General features: G+C 37.4%; 1 protein-coding gene across 1 annotated transcript in view; it reads right to left on the bottom strand.

Annotated features, from left to right (window-relative positions):
• Positions 1–22,150: 22,150 nt before the first annotated feature.
• Positions 22,151–26,217, bottom strand: part of LOC109219774 (putative ABC1 protein At2g40090) — a 28,907-nt gene continuing 24,840 nt past the window's right edge. Inside the window, exons 9-12 of the mRNA XM_019384247.1 lie at positions 24,357–24,448; positions 24,093–24,272; positions 23,396–23,509; positions 22,151–22,757 (exon numbers count right to left, since the gene is read on the bottom strand). Of these exons, the coding sequence (XP_019239792.1) occupies positions 22,557–22,757; positions 23,396–23,509; positions 24,093–24,272; positions 24,357–24,448 (587 nt within the window). The 3' untranslated portion in view covers positions 22,151–22,556. The remainder of the gene's footprint in view (positions 22,758–23,395; positions 23,510–24,092; positions 24,273–24,356; positions 24,449–26,217) is intronic.

Below are 26,217 nucleotides of genomic sequence, written 5' to 3'. Positions count from 1 at the left end.
ATATTATTTATTAAAAAATTGTGTTAGATAATAAACATTTTGAAAATGAATCAAATATGGATAAGAACCATATTATCCACTTAAAAATGGATAACCAACGGATAACTAATGTGTTTAACTTTTCTATTTATGAAGGTTCAAATTGGGGCCTTTTCAAGGTTGGAAGATTAGGAATTCTACCAAGAGTGATCATATTCAATAAGCCATAGATAATATACTATATTATCCGACGGATAACCTGTTTTTTATCTGTATTAAATATGAGTCGGGTCGGATAATTTATCCGTTTTTTCAATTACCCTGCTCACATCCGATCCGACCCATCCGTTTGCCATAATTAATGCATTCATATTTCACCACCTATCATCAATGTATTTTAACTTATTCATTTAGTAGGTTAATAACTATTTTTACCTAGTTACTAATTAATGTTATCATGAAAATTTATTTGTAACTATGTTATAAGTTTAATTCTATTATACAAATACTACATTGTCGGCATGAAATTTCAACTTGGAATAGTATTCTATCAATCCGGAAATAAAAAATGATGTGAGTGTATATTGAAATTGGAAATGGCAAAAAATGTCGCTCAAAATAAAGTATCATTTGGTGGATAGACAAGGATATTAGTTATCCCACCTTTTAGTACCATCATTTTGGTATATAATTTATGCTTGTATTAATTAATACTCATAATCAAATATGGAATAAATATAATTTTAAATTTTATTTCGGGATTGATATCTTCACTTTCCCTAAGTATCTAGTTCGCCAAAATTTAAAAAAAATTATCACAGATGAGTAATACATTATGTAGAGAAATTTGTACCTATGGTTCTGGCCAGGCTTTTTGGAGTATCTAATTTTGTACTCCTTTTGTTTCAATTTATATACCATAATTTAATTGGGCATCAAGTTTAATAAGGAAATAAATATTTTTAAAACTTATGATCTCAAACTATCTTGAAAATTCTATGGATAATAAAGTGTGATATTAATGGTAAAAATGAAATGTATGAACGTTAAATTGTATTTAAATTTAAAAGGATGTCATTTTTTAAAGAGATCTAATAAGAAAATAATGAAAGGAGAAAATATGTTCTTTGGTTATTCAATATATGTTTTAAATGGACAAAGATTGAAATAAGAAAATGTGACAAATGCAATAATACTTAAATGTCTTTAATTAGTTTGTTGAATTTTCTACCTACTTCAGTTACATATTCTCAAACGGCAAAATAAGGAGTAATGAGGCCAACAGGAAACTGTTCACCAGTCCTTATAGCAGCAATTGTCGGAGCAAAGAGGAAAAGCAATATCATCACAAGATGATTAAAATCTATTACTACTAACTTTTAATCAAAAGCCTCATGTTTGAGTAAGCATGTCAAACGGTCCGGGTTGACCCGTTTCTTGACCGGCCGGACCGGTAGTTAGGGGGCCGGGTGGGCTGGATTAGGGGGGTTAGGTTAGTCACCAAGAAAGATTCTGTTAACTGGATCGGTCAAATTCGGTCAACAAAATACTGTTGAATCGGTTAACCGGAACGGTTTAACAGCTAGAAATCTGGAAAAAAAAATTAAATGTCATATGACCGTTACACAACGGGTTGATTGCAAGAATAGTCCTTTTTTGGGCAATGTTATTTAAAAAATAATACTTTTAGTAATTATTAATTTAGTCCTTTGAAAAACTATAAATACACCCCCATCTTCTTCATTTCTTCACTCATCTCTCATTTCTCAAACTCTTCTCAATTCAAGTTAAATCATGCTCCGTACTTCTAGAGTACGCCCATATGTTTGGGAACACTTTGAGGTGGTAGAAGAAAATGAAGAAGTTCACAAAGTAAAGTGCAAGAACTGTGATCTCGTCTTAAATCTTCGTCTAAAGTGGGTGGGCACATGCTGTTTAAGGAGGCATATGAGAGTTGTCTTGAGCGTCCTCCAGAAATTCGTATTTAAGTTGATTTGAGACAATTTGTGTTATTTTAAAATTATTAGACGTATTTATGCTTAATGTTTTAGTTTGTTAGATTAATTTAAAGTATTACTATGCAATGAAAATTTAGTTTTACTATTTTTTCGTTAATTTAGTTGTTGTTAAATGTAAACTTTAATTAGTAAGTTTGAAAAAAAAAAAAGGAACTTGCAAATTATAAGTGCAATTTTTTTCCATCTTCATTGAATTCTATTATCTTAAATTCTTAATGAAATATTCAAAATTTCAAATATAAAGATTTTAAAGTCTTTGCATCCTTTTATTCAAACATCATTTTTATAAGATTATTTTTTTGTTTTATATTTTTACTTTATATTAATATAAATTACGATAGTTATACAAAATACAAAAAAATACTAACCCGGCCCGGCCCGGCCCCTTGGACCCGTAACTCTTCCGGTTCATTTTTTACCCGGATGGACCCGGATCCGTTAAGCCCGGTTTTGAATAGCCCGTAAACCGGCCTGGATTGAAAACCGGCCGATCACCTTTTTTCCAACCCGGACTGGCCCGACCCACCCGTTAAACACCCATATGTTTGAGTAATAGAAATGAAAATTTTCTTGATAAACAAAGTTTTATCCTTCTATGGGCCTACATAACGCATATCTAAATTAATTAGGCCACTAAGGGTGTGTCTGCTATGAAAGAAAATATTTTCCAATTTTTTCATATTTGGTGGCTTAATATTTTGAAAAATATTTTTCTCATCAACTCATTTTCCTCCAATTGGAGGAAAATATTTTCCTATCAAGAGAAGGGAAAACATTTTCCAAAACTCTTTTTCAACCTTCCCCACCATATTCCCCGTCTCTACCAACCCACCCCCACACCCCCCATTTACCGGCCCCACACCTACCCCACCCCCACCCCCATCCTAAGTAAAAACATTATTAATAGTACTTTTTTTTTCGTTATAGATAGAATTTTTTTTTCCATTTCAACAAATGAGTATTTTCTTTTCATAATATAATTTTTTTTTTATTTTAACAAAAAAATACTTTCTTTCAATGATGTAGAATAAATATTTTCTTTCATTTCAACAAAATGAGTATTTTTTTTTCATGATGTAGAAAAAGTATTTTCTTTCGTTTCAACGAAGTATTTTTTTTCATTTCAAAAAAATGAGTATTTTTTCTTTTCATGAGGTAGAAAAAGTATTTTCTTTTATTTCAATAAAATGAGTACTTTATTTTCATGTTATAGAAAGAGTACTATTTTTTCAACCAAAAAGAGAGTATTTTCTTTTTATCTATGGAGCACAAATTTCAACGTTATTTTACGTTAAAAAAAATAAAGTATCACATTAGTTCCGTTGGTTTTGTGTGAATTTTTAAAAGAATAATTAAATTCTTGAAGAAAATAGAGTCCTAAAAACGTTAGGTATTTGGGGGAGGGGGGAGGGGGGAGAGGAGCAAGGAAACATGTGGACTTGGGAGAAGAGGGAGGGTGAGGAGACTATCATAAAATATAAATTTTAATCTCTAACCAAACACAAAAATATTTTCCGGAAAAAGTATTCCACTCACCAACCAAACCAGGGAATATATGTGATAAAACTCACTCATTTTCCATGAAAACATTTTCCATGGAAAACATTTTCCTTCGTACCAAACACACCCTAAATTTCAAATACTTGATAATTATAATACTATAAAAAAGAACATAAAAGCAGTGCACGGATTGTAGAGAAGTTAGTAAGCAGGCACCACCACCAAATTATAAGACGCATCTAATTTTCTCAACTACCATTCTATCAACATTTAATGTGTATGTCTATATCTATGACTTCACTCTCCCAATAAATAAATAGTTCAATCCTCAACCTGCACAAAACAGGTGGATATAACGTACCCCTACTTCCAAATTCTTGAACCACAACTGGTAAATTTAATAACTATGTCATGTTCCCCAGGATATTTTACCAAAATGGTCAAAATTGGAAATGGAATTCTGAGAAACTTTTAAAAGAGTTTCTCTATATATATAATTAAGTTGGTTTTCAACATGTTTGAACCTAACCAATAATATTTGTCTGTTTGGATTGATTTGGAGGTTTTACTGTTTTTGAACACCAAAGTTAGGAGAGTTTTGTAAGACATGCTTAAGATTTTATGTGCCGCATGGAATAAAGAAGAAGATTAGGAGCCCGTTTGGCCATCAAAATTTTTTCTTTTTCTTCGAAGTTAGTGTTTGGCCATAAATTTTGGAATTTTCACTTGAAGATAAATTTTGGAATTATTCGAAAATTTGAAAAACTCTAAGTGGGCGTTTGGACATAAGAATTATAAATTTTGAAAAAAGTGAATTCTTTTTTCAAAATAAAAATGGTTTTTGAAAATTAGAGTTGTGTTTGGACATGAATATAATTTTGGGTTGTTATTTTTATTTTTGTGAGTGACCTGAGTGAAAATTTTGAAAAATAGTTTTATGGAATTTTTCAAAATTTTTGAAAATTTGAAAATTTTCAAAATTCATCTTCAAGTGAAAATTGAAAATTTTATGGCCAAACACTGATTTCCGAAAAAAGTAAAAAAAAAAAAATTCACTCAGATCACTCACAAAAATTCAAAAGTAACCCAACATTATATTCATGTCCAAACACGATTTTAATTTTCTAATACCATTTTCACTTAAAAGAATTTTGAAATTTTACAATTCTTATGTCCAAACGCCCACTAGATTAATGAAAACGTTAATGGAAGCTGAAAAAAGACAAAGAAGGGAATAGAAGAGAGGAAGAGAACTATAAACAAGTTGGAAAAAATAAAAACATAAAATATCATGTCATAAATAGAAAAATCAAACTACTTTAGAAGCAACAATAAATATAAAATAGAAAAGCGTAAAAGAACGACTGAAGCAAAAAAAAAAAAAAAGCAATGGAACAGTAAAAAGAAATAACAGAAACAAGGAAGAAAAATGCAAAGAAAGGAAGAAAATTGAAAGACGAAGCAGGAAAGTAAAATAGGGTTTCAATTCATACCCAAAATGAAGGAATTACAAGTATATATAAGGCTGCTGAACTCAGCACCCCTGACATTCTCTTTGTCAAATTCTAATTGAAATGATCTGGACTAGATGTGAATAAGACAAAGTAAATTAGGGGACCTATGTGTAACTATAATAACTATGGACGGGTAAACTTAAGGGACTCTAGTGTCTGACTAACAAACTTTAATAAAACACTCCAGCTTAACTAACTTAACTCACGGTATTACTAACTCAACAAGATGTACAACCTCCGCAAGCTTCACTACTACATATTCGTATCAGTTCTCCCCTGTAAAAATCTCTCTTGTCCTCAAGGAAGAAAGATGAAAACCTTACTTTTAGGACATGGTATTCTTCCCATGTGGCCTGCTCAGCTCGCATTTGTGACCATTGAACCAAAACTTGTGCGACAGCTTTGTTTCCCTTTTGTATCATGCGCATGTCAAGTATCTTGTGAGGCTATGGGCAGTAAGGGTTGGAGAGATCTGAAACTAGAGGATGAAGGATAGTGTTAGGTAGTTTATGGCATTGTTTTAATTGAGACACATGAAAGGTAAGATAAAGTAGCAACTCCGGAAGTAGGGATAACTTGTAAGCAACATTTCCTATCTTCTGCAAGATCTGATAAGGTCTACAATACCTTGCTAAGAGCTTAAAAAAATTATGTCCTGCCATTGTCACATGTCTATAAGGTTGTACCTTAAGGTAAATCCAATCAACTTCTTTAAATTATCTATCTGATCCGTGCTTGATGGCTAGATTAGTGATTCTTTATTGATCCCTTTCCAACTGATATTTGAGCAGCTGAACCTTGAACTCTCTTGTGATCAGACTTCTATCCACCTCTTCCACTCCAGAATCCCCAGCAACACAGGGAAGATGTAATGGGGGTCATTGACCATATAGAGCTTCAAAAGGGGTTGTCTGAATGGAAAAATAGAACGTGGTGTTATACCACCATTCAACTGCAGCCAGGTAGAGAAACCAATCAGTTGGGGATTTTGAGAAAAAGCACCTTAAATAAGTCTCTAAACATCTGTTCACCACCTCTGTTTGGCCATTTTGCGGGTGATAAGTTATTGAGGTGTTCAGGGTCACACCCATCATGGAAAACAACTCTTTCCATACTTTACTAGTGAAGATTGGATCCTTGTCACTGGCTATGTCTTCAGGCATTCCATGCAGTTTGTGTATGTGATCTATGAAGAGCTTTGCAATATCTCCAACTGAATAGGTAAGGGAGAGACCTATGAAATGTGTATATTTAGTTAACTTGTCAACTACTACCCATATAATTGTCTTCCCTTTTGATTTAGGTAGTCCTTCTATGAAATCCATACCAATGCTACTCCAAGCTGATGTAGGCAACTTTAGAGATTGTAGAAGTCTAGGGTAAGGTGCATTGTCATATTTATGTCTTTGTCAAATGTCACAGCTCTTGACATACTTATGCACATCATTCCTCAATCCCTTCCAATGAAATAAGGCTGATATCTTCCTGAAGGTGTGGTCTATCCTTGAGTGGCCTCCAACCTGAGAATCATGACGTAACTGCATAATGGATGTTCTCAGTTGCACATCTGGACCAACAACTAACTTGCCATACTTCCTTAGTTGTCCATGTTTGAAGTTGTACCCCTTTTCTTCCTTTCCTTTTTCATCAATGGCTTTCATTATCTTCTTAAGTTCATCATCAACTTCCCAGCTCTTTCTAATCAGCTCTAGTATGTTAGTTTTGATAGTGGATAGGGTCATAGCAGATAACTCCACTATTGGTAGTCTAGAGAGGGCATCGGTTGCCTTGTTTTCTCTTCCTTTCTTGTACTCTATAGAGAAATCATACTGCATGAGTTTGGCTATCCATTTGAGCTGTGAACCAGTGTGCAATTTCTGCTCTAGTAGGAACTTGAGAGCTTTTTTATCAGTCTTCATAGTGAAGTGCCTTCCAGTTAAATACTGAGACTATTTTATTATGGCCATTACCAAAGCTAACAGTTCCTTATCATAGACAGACAAGGCTTGGTGTTGTGCTGATAAACGTTTGTTGAGGTAGGCAATTGGTTGCCCTTTTTGCATGAGAACAACCCCTATCCCCAGGTTGCATGCATCAGTCTCCACAATGAAGGGAAGGTTGAAATCAGGAAGAGCTAGAACTGGGGCAGATGTTAGAGCTGCCTTGAGTTTGCAGAAGGCCTTTTTTGCCTTTTCATTCCAATTGAAGTTATCCGTGTACAAGAGATCTGTAAAAGTCTTACTGATTACTTCATATCCTTTTATAAAGGCGAAATACATAAAGCGCCCCTTTAAGTTGTCCCCAACAATCAGATGAACACTTTAACTTGGCTTATGACCAGATAGACACCTCTGCTTGGAAGAACTGTATCTCTTAAATCCCACATGCTGACATGACAAAATTTGTGTGTTACACTCAGATCTAAGCGCGTGAATCTCTTTAAAATTAGCTATCTTCTTTTTTTCTCCCTAAAATCAATATGGACCCCCACCTAATTCATTTCCTGTTTATGCTCCGATGTTCCTCCACCATCCTCTGCCCCAAACTATTTTCTCCACCTCCACCTCCATGCTAGAAAAAAAGCATATCAAGGACACAACTTTAATCACCACCACAATCAATTTCAACCACTAAACAAAGTTACAAACCCAAAAATAATATGTCTCCACCGTTACATCACCACAGAACCATTGTTAATTCCTTCAATCTCCCTTATTGACCCCAAATCTTGAAAAAAAAACTCATCTAAAACCTTCCAATTTCACCACAATTAAATCTGACAATTGCTTCTTTACGGTGATAATATCAATCAAGTGGATTGGTACGATTTGATTTGGTTTTGAGAAGAGAAAAAAGAGTGAAGCGGGCGTTGGTGGCCGGCGGCATAAGGGTTAATATACAACCAAATAATTGAGTTGGGGCTTCAAATGATTCTTTGGTAGAAGAAGAAAGGATTTCAACAGTGGCTGACTCTGGCTTTGGGTTAGAGTTTGAGTCTCCGTCTCAGTTTCGCCGGCGGCTGGTGTTACAACGACGGAGACGGTTTCTTCCACCACTTTCCTTGCGGTGACCACCGTCGTGCGCGGCCTTCCTCCACGTTTCTTTGGTGCCATATTTGCTTTCATTTTTAGCTCTGTTTCCTTCTGTTTTTAGTCTGTGTTTGAATTGGAAAATGTGCGGTGAAGCGATAAGGTCGTGAGGTTTATGAAGAGGGGGATTTTCAGCTTTTTCTGGGAGGGAGAAAGGAGAGTCTTTTTCTGTTTTTTTAATTAAGGAATTACAAGTATTTTTTTAATATAAACTATAATTTATTCAAGAAATACACATGTCATTCAATAATTTGTCAGATTGACATGTCATCAGCGAGTGTAACTCACACATGAGGCTTGTTGAACTCGAGTGTTCACGAGACACACCTGTGTTAAATATAAGTGTCTGTCTGGTCATATGCCAAGTTAAAGTGTTCAACTGATCGTTGGGGACAACTTAAAGGGGCGCTTTAATAGACTTGTGATCCTCCTAACTCATCCAATAATTCTTCAATGATAGGGATTGGAAACTTATCCTTTACTATCATTTTTTTAGGGATTTGTAGTCTACACACAACCTCCATGAACTATCTTTCTTACCACAAGTACCAGTTTACCTACAAGTACCACTGGTAAGGCATAAGGACTGGAATTGTATTGAGTGATGCCTTGTTTCATAATTTCTTGCACTATTTTTTCAATAACATCTTTTTGTACTAGGGAGTACCTGTTGTTACACTCTATTTTGCATTAGTCAAGACAGGATTCAACTTGTGATTTCTCTGTTGTTGATGAAAGAGAGTCGCCACCTAATATTTAAAGGTATACTAGGGTACCTATTTAATTACTAAGTCATGTTCCTTATAGGTCTGCAAACCAGTGAGATTATGGGTAAGAATTCTTGTTCTTCTAAGGGGAAGGTGTTAGGCACCCCTTCAAAAATCTACCTGAGGTAGCTCCATAGGACTTAGACTAATTTTACGGTACCAATTATTTATACTATGCTTAATTGCTATTAGAGCATGGCTTACTATATATATTTAAGAGAGGGTATATATAAGAGTCCAGAACCGAAATGTGATTCTTTTGGACTCAAAATACCTTTTTGAGTGTAAAAAAAGTTGCATTTCTATATAAAACGCGGTTACCATAACGGCCGTTTGGGACGTTAAGGTAAAGCACGGTTTAATACCGCATTTTATATAAAACGCTTTAGCAAACTGCGTTTTATATAGTAGCTGAAAAGACAGCTATGCAAAGCGCGGTTCAGAACCGCATTTTATATAAACGTGGTATTAGACCGCGTTTTACATGTTTAGTGGGCCCACTAATAACTCTCTTGCGCTTAACTGACATAACAATAATTCAAATATGTAAAACGTCCTTTTAAACCGCGTTTTACTTCCAAAAGTTTGACCCCCCCGGAGTGGGCATTGCCTTATATAAAGGCGTTAAGGGTTTTGAGAAAAATTATTCAGAAATACTCCAACTTCGTGATAAATTTTTCTTGTTGTTAAATTCTCAAGCTTTTTTCATAATGTATGAAGAGTGAAAAGTAAGGGTTTCATTATATTGGGGTGGGGTGGGGGGTGAGGTTGTGGTGGCGAATAACTCAGGGAGCTATAGTTTATCTCCACAGAGTCATGTTAAGTTGCCACTTACAATGGAGTACGATAGACTGGTATCGTTGTTATGCAATAAAATGAGTTTGAGCAAACGTTCGGTGAATCTTAAAATAACCGGAAGATATCCGTATTCTGTGAATCCGCAAGGGGTTGCTTGTTAAGTTGAGTTTAACATCGAGGATGATAAAACTCTGAGAGACTTTTTGGGGACTCAGGATGAATACCGGGAACTTATTTTGATAAAAATGTTAGCAATGTACGTGAAGGCTGAAGACGTTTGCAATAATGATATTGCGCAAAGCAGGGATAACCCTCAATCATCGGGTGGTTATTCTGGAGCAGTTTTAGCCCAACAGGTTCCGGCTAAAAGAGTTTGGCCGGATCTAAACTTATTTCCGCGGGCGAACGAGGAGCGACGAAATAATTTCTCTCCTACTTTACATAATCCACAAGACGACTGGTAAACTTCAATTATCCTTTGTGTTATGATGTTTATGTTTTGTTGAATTGAATTTGTATTAACACTCATATATTCCACAGGGGTACCGTCCGGATATGAATTTTCCAAGTTATGACCCCACGCCTAGTTGGAATATGCGTAGTTTTGGCGTGTTGGATCACGCGTGGTCCATCCGGGAGTCATCACCAACAGGAAAATATCCATCATGGAATGTCAACACATTACGACTTGTAAGTGAAATGATATAGCTATATGTAAAGTATTTATCAATTTGAGTAGCTTATCATTTTGTTGTTTGTGCGGTGAAAACGAGCAACTTGATGGTCCTGACCTCACTCAGTTGCCCATAGACGACGTATTTACTCATGATTTGGCAGATGCGCGAGTCAGGAAGATAATAGTGATTATGACAACAATGCCGATGAGTCTGGAGATGAAGCACCATTCCCTGACGAGGGTGATGAGGAGGAGGAAGTGAATGTTGAACCTGAGCTGAATTCTTGTATGTGTTAGTTTTAGTATAATTTTATATGTTAGTTTGTAAATTAAATAATTAGTTTTTATGGTTAAATATTCACATATGGGTTCCAGGCTTCATATTTGGAGCCCAGTAGCACCAATTTATCCTGAATTCTTTTATGTGTTAGTTTTATAATTTTATATGTTAGTTTGTAAATTAAATTATAAATTTTTATAAATAAATATTCACATATGGGTTCCAGGCTCCATATTTGGAGCCCAGTAGCACCAATTTATTATTTTATCCTGAATTCTTTTATGCGTTAGTTTTATAATTAAATATTCACATATGGGTTCCGGACTCAATATTTGAAGCCCAGTAGCACCAATTTATCATGAATTCTTCTATGTATTAGTTTTATAATTTTATATGTTAGTTTGTAAATTAAATAATAAATTTTTATAAATAAATATTCACATAATGGGTTCCAGGCTCCATATTTGGAGCCCAGTAGCACCAATTTATCCTGAATTCTTCTGTTTGTTAGTTTTATATTTTACATGTTAGTTTGTAAATTAAATTATAAATTTTTATAAATAAATATTCACATATGGGTTCCAGGCTCCATATTTGGAGCCCAGTAGCACTAATTTATCCTGAATTCTTGTATGTGTTAGTTTTATTATAATTTTATATGTTAGTTTGTAAATTAAATAATTAATTTTTATAATTAAATATTCACAAATGGGTTCCAAGCTCGATATTTGGAGCCCAGTAGCACCAATTTATCCTGAATTCTTCTATTTATTAGTTTTATTATTTTACATGTTAGTTTTATAATTTTATTTGTTTGTTTGTAAATTAAATAGTTAATTTTTATAATTATATAATATTTAATTATCAAATATTCATATATGGGTTCCAGGCTCGATATTTGCGGCCCAGTAGCACCAAATATATGTTGACTATAATTGGACAGAGTTTGTGTTTGATCTATCAGTTATTTTAAAGTATTTTTTAGTATAAGAGATACTTAAACTACAGGGAAACTACGCTAAAAGGCACTACATTTTACTATGCTAAAAGGCACTACATTTTACTACGCTAAAAGGCACTACATTTTACTAGCCTAAAAGGCATTTCGATTTACTAGTCTTTAAGAAAAAAATAATTTAAACCAGATAAAACATAACAAATACATTGTAATCACAAAAATACATATAAAACAGTAATAGTAATTTATTAACATTTTTATTAACAAATAATAACGATTTCACAATTTTTACATATTTTTTTACAACATTAATATCTTAGTCCGGATAAAAATAACATACCAATTTAATCGCAAAAAAAAAAAACACAAAACAACATAAAACACATTCAAAACAACTAATATGCATTATTTATACGAGTTTGGACATAAACTAAATCGGAATACCTCGAATTATGTTTTTCGGAAAGTTGAAGATTTGAAAATTTGACTCCGAAACAAGCAACCCGCAACAATAGAAGGCTTGGCTAAGATGTTGGACCAACAATATCGACTTTTTACGGGACGGGTGGGGTCCACATGAGCTTTTTTGGAAGTTAATGGAGGGGGGACCGCTGTTTTTTAGATGGAGAAATGGGGAAGGGGATCTGGGCAGAAACGTGGGGGAAAGGGAAGGGATGTATTATTTATGTATATAAAATGCGGTAATGCACCGTGTTTTATATACTTGTCTTATCAGCTGCAATCTAAATCGCTGTTTGTTACAGCGTTCTATATAAAACGCGGTTATAAACCGCGTTTTATATAGAAATGTAACTTAAAAAAGTGTTTTGAGTCCAAAAGAACCACATTTCGGTTCTGGATTCGTATATATAAGGGATGTAGTATTTAAGAAGGATGTGAGATTATAAAAGAGCTATGGAAGGTTAAAAGAGTTCTGAAAGTAGTCCATATTTTATAATGCTTGTGATAATGAGATTAAGTTATGGAAGTAATTAACTTAGAGAATAGATGTTTATATGATTCTAAAAGATGTTTGTAAGAGAGTGATTCTAAATGTACCTAGATTTAAAAATCTGAAGAGGAGCTATCTTTGAAAATTCATTTGGGGTAACAGTACCTTGCTGTTTTATGAAAAATCCGATTACATTCCTTGTTAGTAAAAACCAGCGATTCTTTTTTGATTTCCTTTCTATAAAAAAAAATGGGGCTGCTGTTTTATTAAATTCTGGGCTTCAAAAAATCTTTTAAGGTAGGTAAGTGAACAAGATGAATAAACTATAAGTAGTGGAGTAAGATTAACTACTAACTAATTCTCTTTAAATCCTACACTATTTAAAGTTTGCCTATGTTTCAGGTGATATTAAATCATGAAGGTAAAGTACATGATCTAATATATGAGCGTTAAATACATGATAATGAAATACGATAAAACGACAAAGGCAGTAGGCAAAAGTAATGAAGCAGTAAACTATGCTATGGAAGCAATGAATAGTAACGAAAGAAATGAGGGAAAGAACACTAGAATCTAATGGTTGGGCCTCAAGAAGGTAGGCCTAGCAATTGAAAGATGCGGCTTTAGCCGACCAGATCCTCCAGAAAATGCAACAAGGCTTGTTTGGGCCTGAGTTCCTGTAACGACCCGGCCAGTCGTTTTTAGAATTTACGTCCCGATCCCTTATTAACTGCTTTCCCCAAGTTTATTTCTGCTATTTTGAATTGCCGGGATCATCGGTTTTGAATTTCGGAGAGTTTTGGGACACTTAGTCCCTAAATGAGAGCATAAGTTTTGAAAAGTTGACCGTACTCGGAACAGTGTGAAGACGGCCTCGGAATGGAAATCCGATGGTTCCGTTAGCTCCGTTAGGTGATTTTGGGCTTAGGGGCGTGGTCGGATTGTGTTTTGGAGGTCCGTAGCTAATTTAGGCTTGAAATGCCGAAAGGTCGAATTTTGAAGTTTCCGATTCAATAGTGAGATTTTGATCCGAGGGTCGGAATGGAATTCTAGAAGTTGGAGTAGCTCCGTAGTGTTGAATGTGACGTGTGTGCAAAATTTCAGGTCGTTCGGACGAGGTTTGATAGACCTTTTGATCGTAAGCGTATTTTTGAGGATTTTGGAGTTCTTAGGCTTAAATCCATGGTTAATTCGAGGTTTCGATGTTGTTTTAGGTGTTTTAAGGATTGGTACAAGTTTGGGTTGTGGTTTGTGAGTTGTTGGTGCCTTTGGTTGAGGTCCCGAGGGCCTCAGGGTGAATTCAGATGGTTGACGGAGGAAATTTTGGAGTTTAAGTTGCAGCTTCAGCTGCTGGTGCTGTCATAACCACACCTGCGGTTTGGGTTCTGCAGGTGCGGCGCCGCAGAAGCGGCTAAGCGGCCGCAGAAGCGGAATTTTGGCCATCTCTTCAGGGACTTTTTCCCCTTAGGATTGATATTGTGATAATAGAAATGCCTTGTACGTGATGTGACGAGCGCGTACTTGTGCTAATTGTTGCAGATTCGGTTTTATTTCATTAAAAATAGCCTTGAATTGTGTTCTTCTTTCTTGCTTACACTACTTGGAAATTTAGCCTGCTGTCAGTCTAGAGAAGTATGTCTACTTGACTAAATTGTTCTATTTGACTTAACTGCCTTATTTGTATTACGTGAAGCATGCTAGGTTAGAATTATCTGCCTGACTTGGGTATGAAATGGTTTGAATTGAGTTCTTGTTGCTGCTGTGTACTTACTTTGGGACTACGGGACGGTATCCCGGGAGCTCCCCTGTATGTTTACTTTGGGACTACGGAATTGCATTCCGGGAGATCCCCCTGCACTTTTACATTGGAACTACGGGATTGCACCTGGTAGATTCTCCAGTACTGAGTATTTACATTTGGGACTACGGATGTGGTATTCCGGTAGATCCCCGCGCATTTATGAGTTGAACTACGGGACTGCACCTGGGAGATCCACTGGATATGATATTTATATTTGGGGACTACAGGACGGTATCCTGGGAGATCCCCGGTTGTTATCTCGGAGCTGAGTTGTATTCTCTTTCTGTGTTTTACTTGCCTTTGTAATAGTTGTTGCTGTCCCTCATATTCTGTGTTACTTATTTACACTGTTTATTTCGCACTGTTAAACTTTATATTCTATTTAACCTCAGTAGGGCCCTGACATTCCTCGTCACTATCCAACCGAGGTTAGGCTTGGCACTTACTGAGTACCGTTGTGGTGTACTCATGCCCTTCCTGCGCATTTTTTTCATGTGCAGATCCAGGTACTTCGACTCATTCCTACCACCCTTGAGGCGAGGCGACTGCTATAGCGACTTCGAGGTATATCTGCCGCGTCCGCAGACCGAGGAGTCTCTTTCTATTCTTGTTGTTTAGTATTAGCCCTTCTGTATTTCAGTTCTTGTTAGACATTCTGGAGTTAGGGCTATGTAGTATTTCTTAGCTTGTGATTCATGGGTTTCCGGGTCTTGGATTTATGTGTTGGTTTTGAGAGTTAAATATGGTATATGCCGAGCGGCACATTTATACACTGGTTATTTCTTATTTCTATTCTAAATTGTTTTACTTCCGCAAATTTTGGTTTCTTTTCCGCAATTTAGGCTTACCTAGTCGTAGAGACTAGGTGCCGTCACGATGGTTCACGGAGGGCGTACCGGGGTCGTGACAAGTTGGTATCAGAGATCTAGGTTCATAGGAGTCATGAATCACAAGTCGGTTTATTAGAGTCTCGCTGATCGGTACGGAGACATCTGTACTTATCTACGAGAGGCTATGTAACTGTTAGGAAAATTCCATTTCATTTGATTTCCTTGTCGTGCGAGATTTTTGATATCACAATTCTAAACTTCTGTCTTCTATTCTTTCACTGGTGAGGACACGTGCTACTCGAGATGACCAGGCACCCGTGCCCCCTACTGGAGCGGTCAAAGGCCGAGGCCGGGGTAGAGGCCGAGGACGCGCTCGTGGTGCAGCCAGAGCACCCGCGAGAGCTACCGCCGAGGTACCACCAGCAGTACCAGCCGAAGTCCAGACACCTGATGCTTCTGCCACTACTACTCCAGCACTTCTGGAGACCTTAGCACAGTTCATGACTATGTACACCACTCTAGCTCAGGCAGGGTTGCTTCCCCTTGCTGCAGCTACATCCTAGGCCGGGGGAGGAGCACAGACTCCCGCCGCCCGCACTCCTGAGCAGCGAGTGCATATTGATCAGGTCCCAGAGGCTATTCCTGTACAGCCGGTGGCCCCAGCTCAGCCCGAGGAGAGGGCAGTAGCTTCAGAGGAGGAGCAGAAGAGGCTTGAGAGGTTCAAGAAGTATCAGCCTCCGACTTTCAGTGAACTAGCCTCAGAGGATGCCCTTGGATTTCTTGAAGAGTGCTACCGTATCCTCCGTACTATGGGCATATCAGGATCGAGCGGGGTTTCTTTCACTACTTTCCAGCTTCGAGGAGCCGCCTATCAGTGGTGGCGTGCTTATGAGTTAGACAGTCCAGATAAGGCAGCTTCCCTGACTTGGGCCCAGTTTTCAGATATGTTCACGAGGGAGTATGTCCCCCAGAGTCTTAGGGACGCCTGGCGCGCGGAGTTTGAGCATTTGCGCCAGGGTACCATGACTGTCTTGGAGTATGCTGTCCGTTACACTGACTTGGCTAGACATGCTCCAGCTTTGGTTTCTACGGTTCGCGAGAAGGTTTGCCGGTTCATTGAGGGGCTTATTCCCAGCATCAGATCTAGCATGGCTCGTGAGTTAGAGATGGATATATCTTATCAGCAGGTGGTGAGCATTGCTAGGAGGATTAAGGGTATGCATGCTAGGGACAGAGAGGAGAGGGAGGCCAAGAGGTCTCGAGAGTCGGGCCATTATTCTAGTGCCCGTGCCCCAGCTGCAGGTCGTCATGGTAGGGGTCACATGGGTCGCCCCGTTCATTCAGCTCTTCCAGCAGCCAGTGGTATTCCAGTCCCACCTAGGCCTCAGGAGCCTTATTATGCACCTCCAGTATCTAGTGCGCCTCCTGCACGGGGTGCTTCCAGTGGTCAGTCCAGCAGACCTGGCCCGATCCAGTCACAGCCGCCACATCCTCCCAGAGCTTGTTTTGAGTTTGGTGACACACGCCATATGGTGAGGGATTGCCCCAGACTTAGGAGGGGTGCACCTCCGTAGGCTCCTCAGCCACAACATGCCCCGTAGAGTTCACAGGCAATGGTCCCAGAACCGGTTGCTACTCCATCGGCCCAACCAGCCAAAGCTGGAGGTCGGGGAGGTAGAGGTCGCCCTCGAGGGGGAGGCCAGACTAGATATTATGCTCTCCCTGCCCGTACTGAGGCTGTCGCCTTCGATTCTGTCATCACAGTACTATCTTGGTCTGTCACAGAGATGCATCGGTTCTATTCGATCCAGGCTCCACTTATTCTTATGTGTCTTCTTATTTTGCTCTGCATTTGGGTGTACCTCGGGATTCTTTGAGTTCCCCAATTTATGTTTCTACCCTTGTGGGAGATTCTCTTGTTGTGGACCGCGTTTATCGGTCATGTTTGGTTGTTCTTGGTGGTTTTGAGACCAGAGCCGACTTATTATTGCTCAGCATGGTTGATTTTGATATTATCTTGGGCATGGACTGGTTGTCACACCATTATGCTATTCTTGATTGTCACGCCAAAATCGCGACACCGGCCATACCAGGTGTACCGCGTATTAAGTGGAGGGGTGCTTTAGGTCACACTCCCAGTAGAGTTATTTCTTTCCTTAAGGCTCAGCGTATGGTTGAGAAACGTTGTGATGCTTATTTAGCTTATGTGAGAGATGTCGGTATGGATACTCCTTCTATCGATTCAGTCCCAGTAGTATGGATTTCCCTGATGTGTTTCCAGCTAATCTTCCGGGCATGCCACCCGATAGAGACATTGATTTTGGCATTGATCTGTTGCCGGGCACTAAGCCCATTTCTATCCCTCTGTACCATATGGCTCCTCCTGAGTTGAAGGAGTTGAAGGAGCAGTTGCAGGAATTACTTGATAAGGGTTTCATTCGGCCCAGTGTATCACCTTGGGGTGCTCCTATCTTGTTTGTAAAGAAGAATGATGGTTCTATGTGTATTGATTATCGCCAGCTGAACAAGGTGACAGTGAAGAACCGTTATCCTTTGCCTCGTATTGATGACATGTTTGACCAGTTACAGGGTGCTTGTGTGTTTTCTAAGATTGACTTGCGTTCTGGCTATCATCAGTTGAAGATTCGGGAGCCAGATATCCCGAAGACTACCTTCAGGACACGGTATGGTCATTACGAGTTCCATGTTATGTCATTTGGGCTGACTAATGCCCCAGCAGCCTTCATGCATCTGATGCACAGTGTTTTCCGGCCATATCTTGATTCATTCGTGATCGTTTTTTTTATGACATTCTGGTATATTCCCGGAGTCGGGAAGATCATGAGCAGCACCTGAGGACAGTGCTCCAGACCTTGAGAGAGAAGAAGTTGTATGCTAAGTTCTCAAAATGTAAGTTTTGGTTGGATTCTGTGGCATTCTTGGGTCATGTGGTCTCGAGAGAGGTGTCTTGACCAAATTTGTTGCATAACACAAACAACCCACAACTCTCAAATGTGCAACATTAGCCTTCTTGTGATATAACAGCTCATATCGAGTTTTGCCCCCTAGAACACTAGATGGCAATCTATTAATCAGGTATACTGTTGTTTTAACACACATTCCCCAGTATCTGATTGGAATTGCTCCCTGAAATTTCAAGGCCCTTGCAGTGTCAAGTATATATTTGTGCCTTCTCTCCACTATGCCATTGTGATGTGAAGTATAAGGGCAGATGCTTTGGTGAATTATACCAAGACCTGTTAACAGCCCTGAACATTGTGCATTAAAAAATTCAGATCCATTATCCGATCTTATCATTTTAAACACAATACCAAACTGGTTTTGAACCATGGTAAGAACTATTTTATTGCCACTACTGCTTCATATTTTAACTACAAAAAGAACACCCATGTATATCTAGAGTAATCATCCACAATTGTTAAGAAGTATTGTTTCTTATCAAATGTAGCAATTTTACAAGGCCCCCATAGATCCATATGTACAAGATGAAATACTACTTTTGCTGTGGAATTGCTTAATGGAAACTTCAACCTAGTCTGCTTTGACAGTGGACATATCAAATAATTTTCTTGTGACATCTTATTGTTATGTAAACCTACTACATGCTTCAATACTTATAAGGATGGGTGCCCTAGCCTGTTATGCCATACTTCACATGAATCTTTGCTTGCCCTGCTTATAGTATTAAGTGCCTTATTTTGCTAGCCAGTCCTCTAAGCACATATAAGCCTCCTCTTTCTTTACCAATCCCCTTCACCTTGCGATTCTAAAGATCCTGAAACACACAAAAATCAGGAAAGAAATTGGCATTACATTGCAGCTCCTTTGTTAGCTTTGCTACTGAGAGTAGATTGAACTTGAAGTTGGGAACATAAATCACATCTTTAATTTTTCTCTTATCTAATAAGGTTGTACTACCAATATGAGTAATATCAGCATGTTCTCCCGTAGGAAGATGCACCCTATCTCTATCAGTTTTCCCTCTACACTTAATGTCTGATAATAATTCTAAATCAGAAGTAATGTGATAGGTGGCACCTGAATCTACAACCTATTTCTTCTCCTGTGATTTCTGTGTAAAGATGCTCATCAAATACTTAACCTCACCTGTACCTGCATATTGACTGATACTCCCCAGAGTCCTTGTTCAAGAGACTCAGAATTTGATTGTATTGGTCATTGGTGAAGTAATGATATCCCTTGTGCTCAGCAGCGCCAGATGAACTATCTCCTCTATCCTGCATAAAAGATGTACTTACATCTGCATTATTGATCATAGACATGGGTTCTATTCTCCAACCCCTGGTTTACCAACACCATTACCATTATGCTTGCCAGCATTAGGATTATTCCATCAAGGTTTACCAGCATTAGTGCCATTCCAACCATTTTGATTCCCAGTGCCAGGACTCTACTGCCAATCACCTTGAGTCCTTACTCCTTCACCATATCTCCTTTTTGGAACAAAATCAACAGGGTATCCAATGATCTTGTAACAATTTTCCTTAGTATGTCCTTTTAAATGATAGAATTTACACTGAAGGTACTGTCTCCTTCCTCTTCCTCTTCCTGCTTGCATAGCTAGTGGCTCTATTTTATCAGTAGTTACAACATTCATTCCTATTTTTTGTTGACTTTCATCGTGAATAATCATGGCATAAGCTTGATTTAGGCTAGGTGCGTTTGTTTTCATGAGGTCTTGCCTTCTACCTTGATCATATGACTCATTCAAACCAAACGAAAATTGCATAACTCTTTGTTGATGCAGATTTACTGCATGATCTTTCGATTTCTCACAGCAATTAGGAAATGAAACCAAAACATCATATTCATGCCATAACTCCTTTAATTTTGAAAGATACACTGAAACAGAACTAGTTCCTTGAGATAATGTGGCAATTTCATGATGTAATTGAAAAATCCTAACACGATTTACCTTATTGAACCTTTCTCGCAAATCTTCCCACGCGAGGTGTGCATCAGACGCATACACCACTCCGCCTAGAAGTTCTGGTTCCACATTGTTCATAATCCATGAGAGAACAATGGCATTGCGAGTCTCCCACTGCTCTAACAGTTCTCCTTCATACACATTCCTGCTGCAAGTGCTAGTAACAAAACCTAATTTCTTCTCCCCCAAAAGTGCAATTCTCATCGACCTACTCTGTAGCCTGTAATTCTCTGAGCCTATGAGCTTTACAGGCACCACGACTGAGTTAAGAGTATCAGGAGGTCCAATATACAGCGGATGATTGTGGTCAATTGTCGCCATCTCCAACATTGACGAATCAGTCTTCGACATTCACAAATTTTGACGAGCTTCAACATATCTCGATTAATCAAGGACAGAAATGCAAGAAGAGAAATCAGAGATCTAGCGCGGTGCGATCCAGGCACGCCACTCTGATACCAAGCTAAAATACAAGGAACAACCAAGGGCTTTAATAGAGGATTGTTCTAGAAGGATTTTGGAGAGAGTCGGTGAATTGAGAGGAATGAACAAGCCGCTGTTCTATTGCCTTTTTGCATCGTTATATACAGGAACAAAAGAAGAAGAAAAACTAATGAATACAAAAATGACTAATCTACCATTAACTTACATTAACAACTTCAACTAATCCTAACAACCTAACTGACTAACTGACTCTGTCACATGCATGGCACATGCTATATTATAATAGAAATAAAAATCCGACCATATTTGGTTTGGTTTGGTTTTAACTAAAAAAGGTCAAACCGAAACCAAACCAACCCGACATTATATGTATAGAAGTTTTAAATATATTCAATACATAAAAATATTTATTGTAGAGTAGTTTATAAATATTTCTTAAGCTTTTTCATAGTTTTATCTTTTAACTTATTATTTCAAGCTTGTACTTATAAGTTTCGGATGCTCCAATAAGTTTATAGTCCATAAATATTAGGCACTTAAATAAATCCTAAACCAAAGTCAAATTAATACTAATGCTAATAAAAGGTAATCAATTCGATTGTACTATGAATGAAAATAGTGTTGGATATCTATTGTTTAGTTTTTCCATTGTTTAGATAAAATGCATAACTTTTTTTTCTTTTAATATTTAGTCATGTAAATAATAGTAATACAACTTATTAGTAATTTTAAATTATGTTTGTTTTTATTATGGCTTATTAATAATATTTGTTTTATGAAATTTTATTATCTTTATTGTCGAATATTTTAGTACAATGTCATGACTCATCTCATATTTATGTTATTTTATTGAAAAACACCTTATATACTTCTATCTTACTAGGATTAAAGAAATATTTGGAGCACAAATTCTATGTTTTGTGCTATGAAGACTTCATGAAGAAAAAAAAACCCGAAAAACCCGAAAAAAACCGAGATTAAAAAACCCGACTTTTATTGATTTGGTTTGATCTTTAAATTTAATAATCTGATACAATTGGTTTGGTTCGGTAATTAAAAAATCCGAACCAACCCGACCTATGTACACCCTAACTACCAATATAGATTTGATTCACCAATATAGTAAGCACACAGTTAACATGCAACAGTTTTTATCATTTTTATATATACTTTGTGAGGTATTTATTGTTCGTGACTTTAGCAAGAGAGGTGGTTGTTGCAGGAGTTTGGTAGCAAAGCTACTTTGCATGAGGTTAGTTGGTTCATATTTGATGCCATTTCAGCTCTTTAAAATAACTAAGCTAAGTTTTAAACAAAAGAAAAACTCGTGGGCTATCAAATACGTTTAATGATTGTTCGTCTCTTTTTAACTCATAGGATGACAAGTCAGTGATTGCATCTCTCTGAGATGGGGAGGAATGGGAGCTAAAACTGACTATTGTTTGTTTGAAGGGTACAACTGTTAAACGGCAAAGGGCCAATATTGCCCACGAAACTATACGAAATGATACAAGGATTAGAAGTTAGCCACCCAAAACGTGAGGGTACAAACATCAAGAGTAGGAGTAATCAAAAAGTTAATGTCCTGAGCTAAATTCTCCATAAAAAATTGCACATTTTATTGCCAACTCACGACAATATTCCAATAAATATGCTCTCATCTTACGGGTATCCTAAAGGATTGTACAACCAGAAGCCGCTCTTTGGACTAATCTATTTTTTCTGTTTCCCTTGCCTATTGTATAAGAATCATTCTGCTTAAAAAAATGTAAACGCAACTTATTACAAAAGAATTGCGATCTTCCAGGCTCTGCTCCACTGGGAGATCAGGCCGAGAGGATGGGTTGGAAAAAATCAATGCATCCACTTTCTAAATTATAAAAAACAAATATCCAGATTTACCATCTCTTGATTGTTAATTGCTTTCACTATGTCAGTTCACTCGAGGACATCCAATAAAATTGGACAATACTTGCTTTCACAATGTCAAGGCTTTCTGAACTTGCAAAAGCCACACTGCTATATGCATTGTGCAAAGTCGGCCTTCCAACAAAATCTTCTGTACCCAAAAATTGATCCAAGATAACAACGACCTCTTTTGCGACAGCATAGACTCAAGAACGGCTTCAGATGAAACCCTTCCAATGATCAAGAATGACTCAAGAGAAGGCCCTTGAACCTGTTGATAAAGCATGAGAGAAATATCAGTTGATAATTCCTGAAGTCGGGTTAGAGAAGGGAAGAAGAAGAATTCACAAGATGCTTTATAACAAACTGGATCAACAAGCACATGAACGGAACAAACTCTTTCAAGAGAGGACAAACAATTTGGGAATGCGTTCATTTATTAGTTTCTTTAAAACCAGCTTTTTGGTAGCTCTAGTTATGAAGGTGTTGCAACTAATATGCCTGATATGTTTTTAAGATGCAATTAAAATGAAACCTTTTGGAAGACAAGGGAGGGATTGCCTAGTGGTTATGATCTATTGATCTTCCACCTCTAAGGTGGGGATTTCGAATCACCAAGGAACAAGGTGGAAACATGCCATTATTGGGCTCACAGTTTTGGGTAATGGACTTTACCATATCACAATAAAAATATAAAGAAAACATAAACCTTTTGGAGAAGGGATGAAAGTTTTTTCCTCAATTTGCTGTCTCAGGAAGGTTGACAGTTAACTAAATAAGTGTCGAGAAGCATTGAATTTCTTATTTCAAATAAGTTGGTTTACGAATCTGACAAGAGAAGGTTCTCCGAGTTTGTACGATTTTCAATCTAGTCTAACCATACTAATAACAGCAAAAATAAACCCGTACCAATGACCCGTTAACTGCTCGTAAGCAGTCATTTGTCTTGAGCATTAGAAGAATAACCCGGGGCAATCTCCTCAGTAGTTCAGTGATTTGCGGAAAATATTGAGAAGCATACATCTGCGGAACAACAGAAATAGTTGATAAAAGCAAATGAAATTAGAGAGATTCAGACCTTCAGTGACAGCAGGCATACTAGGAAAAATTAAATAATAAGAGAATACTTAGTGTTTTACAAGGTAAATAAGACCTCTGTCACAAATCATTTTCTCTTCCTAACTTTATTTCAGCATAGACCCAAAAAAGGAGGAGCACAGGCAGGAAGAAGTTACAAGAGTTAAGGTAAATGCACTATAATTTTCACACAAGCATTACATGATACAGTACTATAATATTATGTTTTCCCCACAAAATACAGCTAAAGCTAAAGGAATCAGTCTGCATGACAGGGATACCTCTGTAACCCATTTTACTTACCGGCTTTTTTTTGAAAATATTCCATGCAGACTATCCAGAAAAAGTAAAAAGGAATTAAGGAAAATATTGCATTGCTAGATAATAAAGCTAAGCCACCAAAGCTAAGGAGAAACAAGCACTCATCCTAGATTCAAGGAGTGCTTATTTTATTTTCTCCCTGAATCTAGGACGAGATTCTTAGGAGATTCATAATCTTAACTAGCTCCGTACTGATAGAATAAGTCACCTGCAGTTCTGAACGGTCACTGTCCGTGCCTTTGACAACAAGATGATCAACTGAAGGATCTATCACTTTATTCCATGGCCTCATTGTGAGAATCCCAGCAAACAATGCATAAAGATCGTCTCCAGCACCCAGCTTTACACAATTTTCCTTTATTCCATTGGCATCAGAATATACCAAAGCCTGCAGGAAATGCCACATTGTAATGTTAATAGAATGAGTAAATCAACGGCTGTATATACAACTTATCAAGGATATGCAATTCACCTTCCAGAGTGAAGCATAGTTTATTCTGGTGTTGTAATCAAGCTCTTTGTATAACCCGTGGTCCAAAAGTATCAACTGGGGTTTTCTCCTTCCTGTGCAAGATGGATAAATATTGAGAGAAAGAAACTACACGATGTCAGCTTTATTGCTCAAGCAGACATTGAATTTTTTTTGGCAACCACTAAAGCTCATCTCAGGACTGATTAAAAGAGCGGAAAGACTACTAAAACGCGCAACTGGAGAGTGGATTCTGAAGAACCACCTTGCCCATTCCTGAGCAAAAGGAGATTTTTGGATCCTAAATTGGAACTACTCCTAGCCCGAACACTTTCAGGGTGAGGGACAAGGAAACACATGGCATACATGCATGAAAATACGCATTTTTTATGAGATCTTAAAGGGTTTCACTGAAGCAAAGGGACAAAAAGGATACACCCGCATACTAGAGATTTTGAAGGGAAAAAAGCAACCAAAGAGGTTAAGAGTTCCCAATCACGATGCTCATAAGTCATTTATACATGTTGGGGACAAGGAAACACATGGCATACATGCATGAAAATACAAGGGTTTCACTGAAGCAAAGGGACAAAAAGGATACACCCGCATACTAGAGATTTTGAAGGAAAAAAACAACCAAAGAGGTTAAGAGTTCCTAATCACGATGCTCATAAGTCATTTATACAAGTTGGCATGAGAATTGTGCTCAAAAAAACAAACAGAAAACATCAGGATCAAGTCCTCTTTCACTGATCTTTCATGCCATTTTGCATTATCTACTTCGGCCTAAGTAAAGGTAAGGTTTGACAGTTCTGAGGGTACCTAGGAATGGATGAGTTGATGGTCCATGTCTTTTCCATAGATTTGTAAATATTAACCCTTTCATAGTAATGAACAGTTAAGCCCTGTTTATATCCTAACATGGTGATTGGATTCAAAAAGCTTATAAACAAACTTAAAACCAACTTTTGGGGTGTGAAACAACACAATTTGGTATCACGATTGCTTTAAGTTTTGGATATCCGCCCAACAGCTGATAAAATTTGACCCCCACCCCCCACCCCCACCCTAAAAAAAAAAACCCTATCTTTTTTATCCTTTAGCTCCAAACATTTCTTAAGTGATCTTTTGTTAATTTTCCTACTGGCTGTCCAGACTTTACGGACAGTCCCTTTCTCCTCTTTTCTTTCCTTACCCTTTTATTCAATTCATATGGCCAACAAGGAGATTCTCTTTTTTGTTTATTGACCAACTCTAAGTTGCTCGGACTCGGGTGCGGGTATCCGATACGGGGACGGATCTGAGTATCGGATTCGGCAAAACCTAAATTTTAAGATTCGGGGGTGCGGATCCGGATATGGATACGGATGAGGGGATTCAGCTATTAAAAAATAGAGCTACAAAATATTATTAATTTTGAGAGATATTCTGTGAAAAACTTACATGAATATTGTAGAATTCAATCTTTCATCCAAGACGGACATTATTTTTTCATTCTCCTAAATCTCTTTTATTTTTTATTTTGAGAAATTAAAATCTCAATTTTTCTCCCAAATTTATCAATGGACTCCGGTCAAAGTGTCCGAAGTCAGTTGACCATATCCGGGACGTATCCCGCTCCCGCTTCCGCTCCCGTCCCCGTCTAGTACCGGGACGGGGACGGCACCAAAATCGAAGAGTCCGCGCAACTTAGGACCAAGTTGCTAGCAAATAGAGATATTCAGTTGATATTTCTCGTGATCTTTTAACCAACATCTACAATGTCTTAAGGCTTCAGTCATAATGTTCCAAAAGTTTATAACTGAAATCCAGATATAGAAGTTTTTCAAAACCAAATCTTTTTAAAATTAAATCCAGATACACA

The sequence above is a fragment of the Nicotiana attenuata genome, unplaced genomic scaffold, assembly GCF_001879085.1.
Source record: "Nicotiana attenuata strain UT unplaced genomic scaffold, NIATTr2, whole genome shotgun sequence".
NCBI lineage: Eukaryota > Viridiplantae > Streptophyta > Magnoliopsida > Solanales > Solanaceae > Nicotiana > Nicotiana attenuata.
The sequence above is the reverse complement of the archived record's forward strand: the minus strand, read 5'-3'. Positions and strand labels throughout refer to the sequence as shown.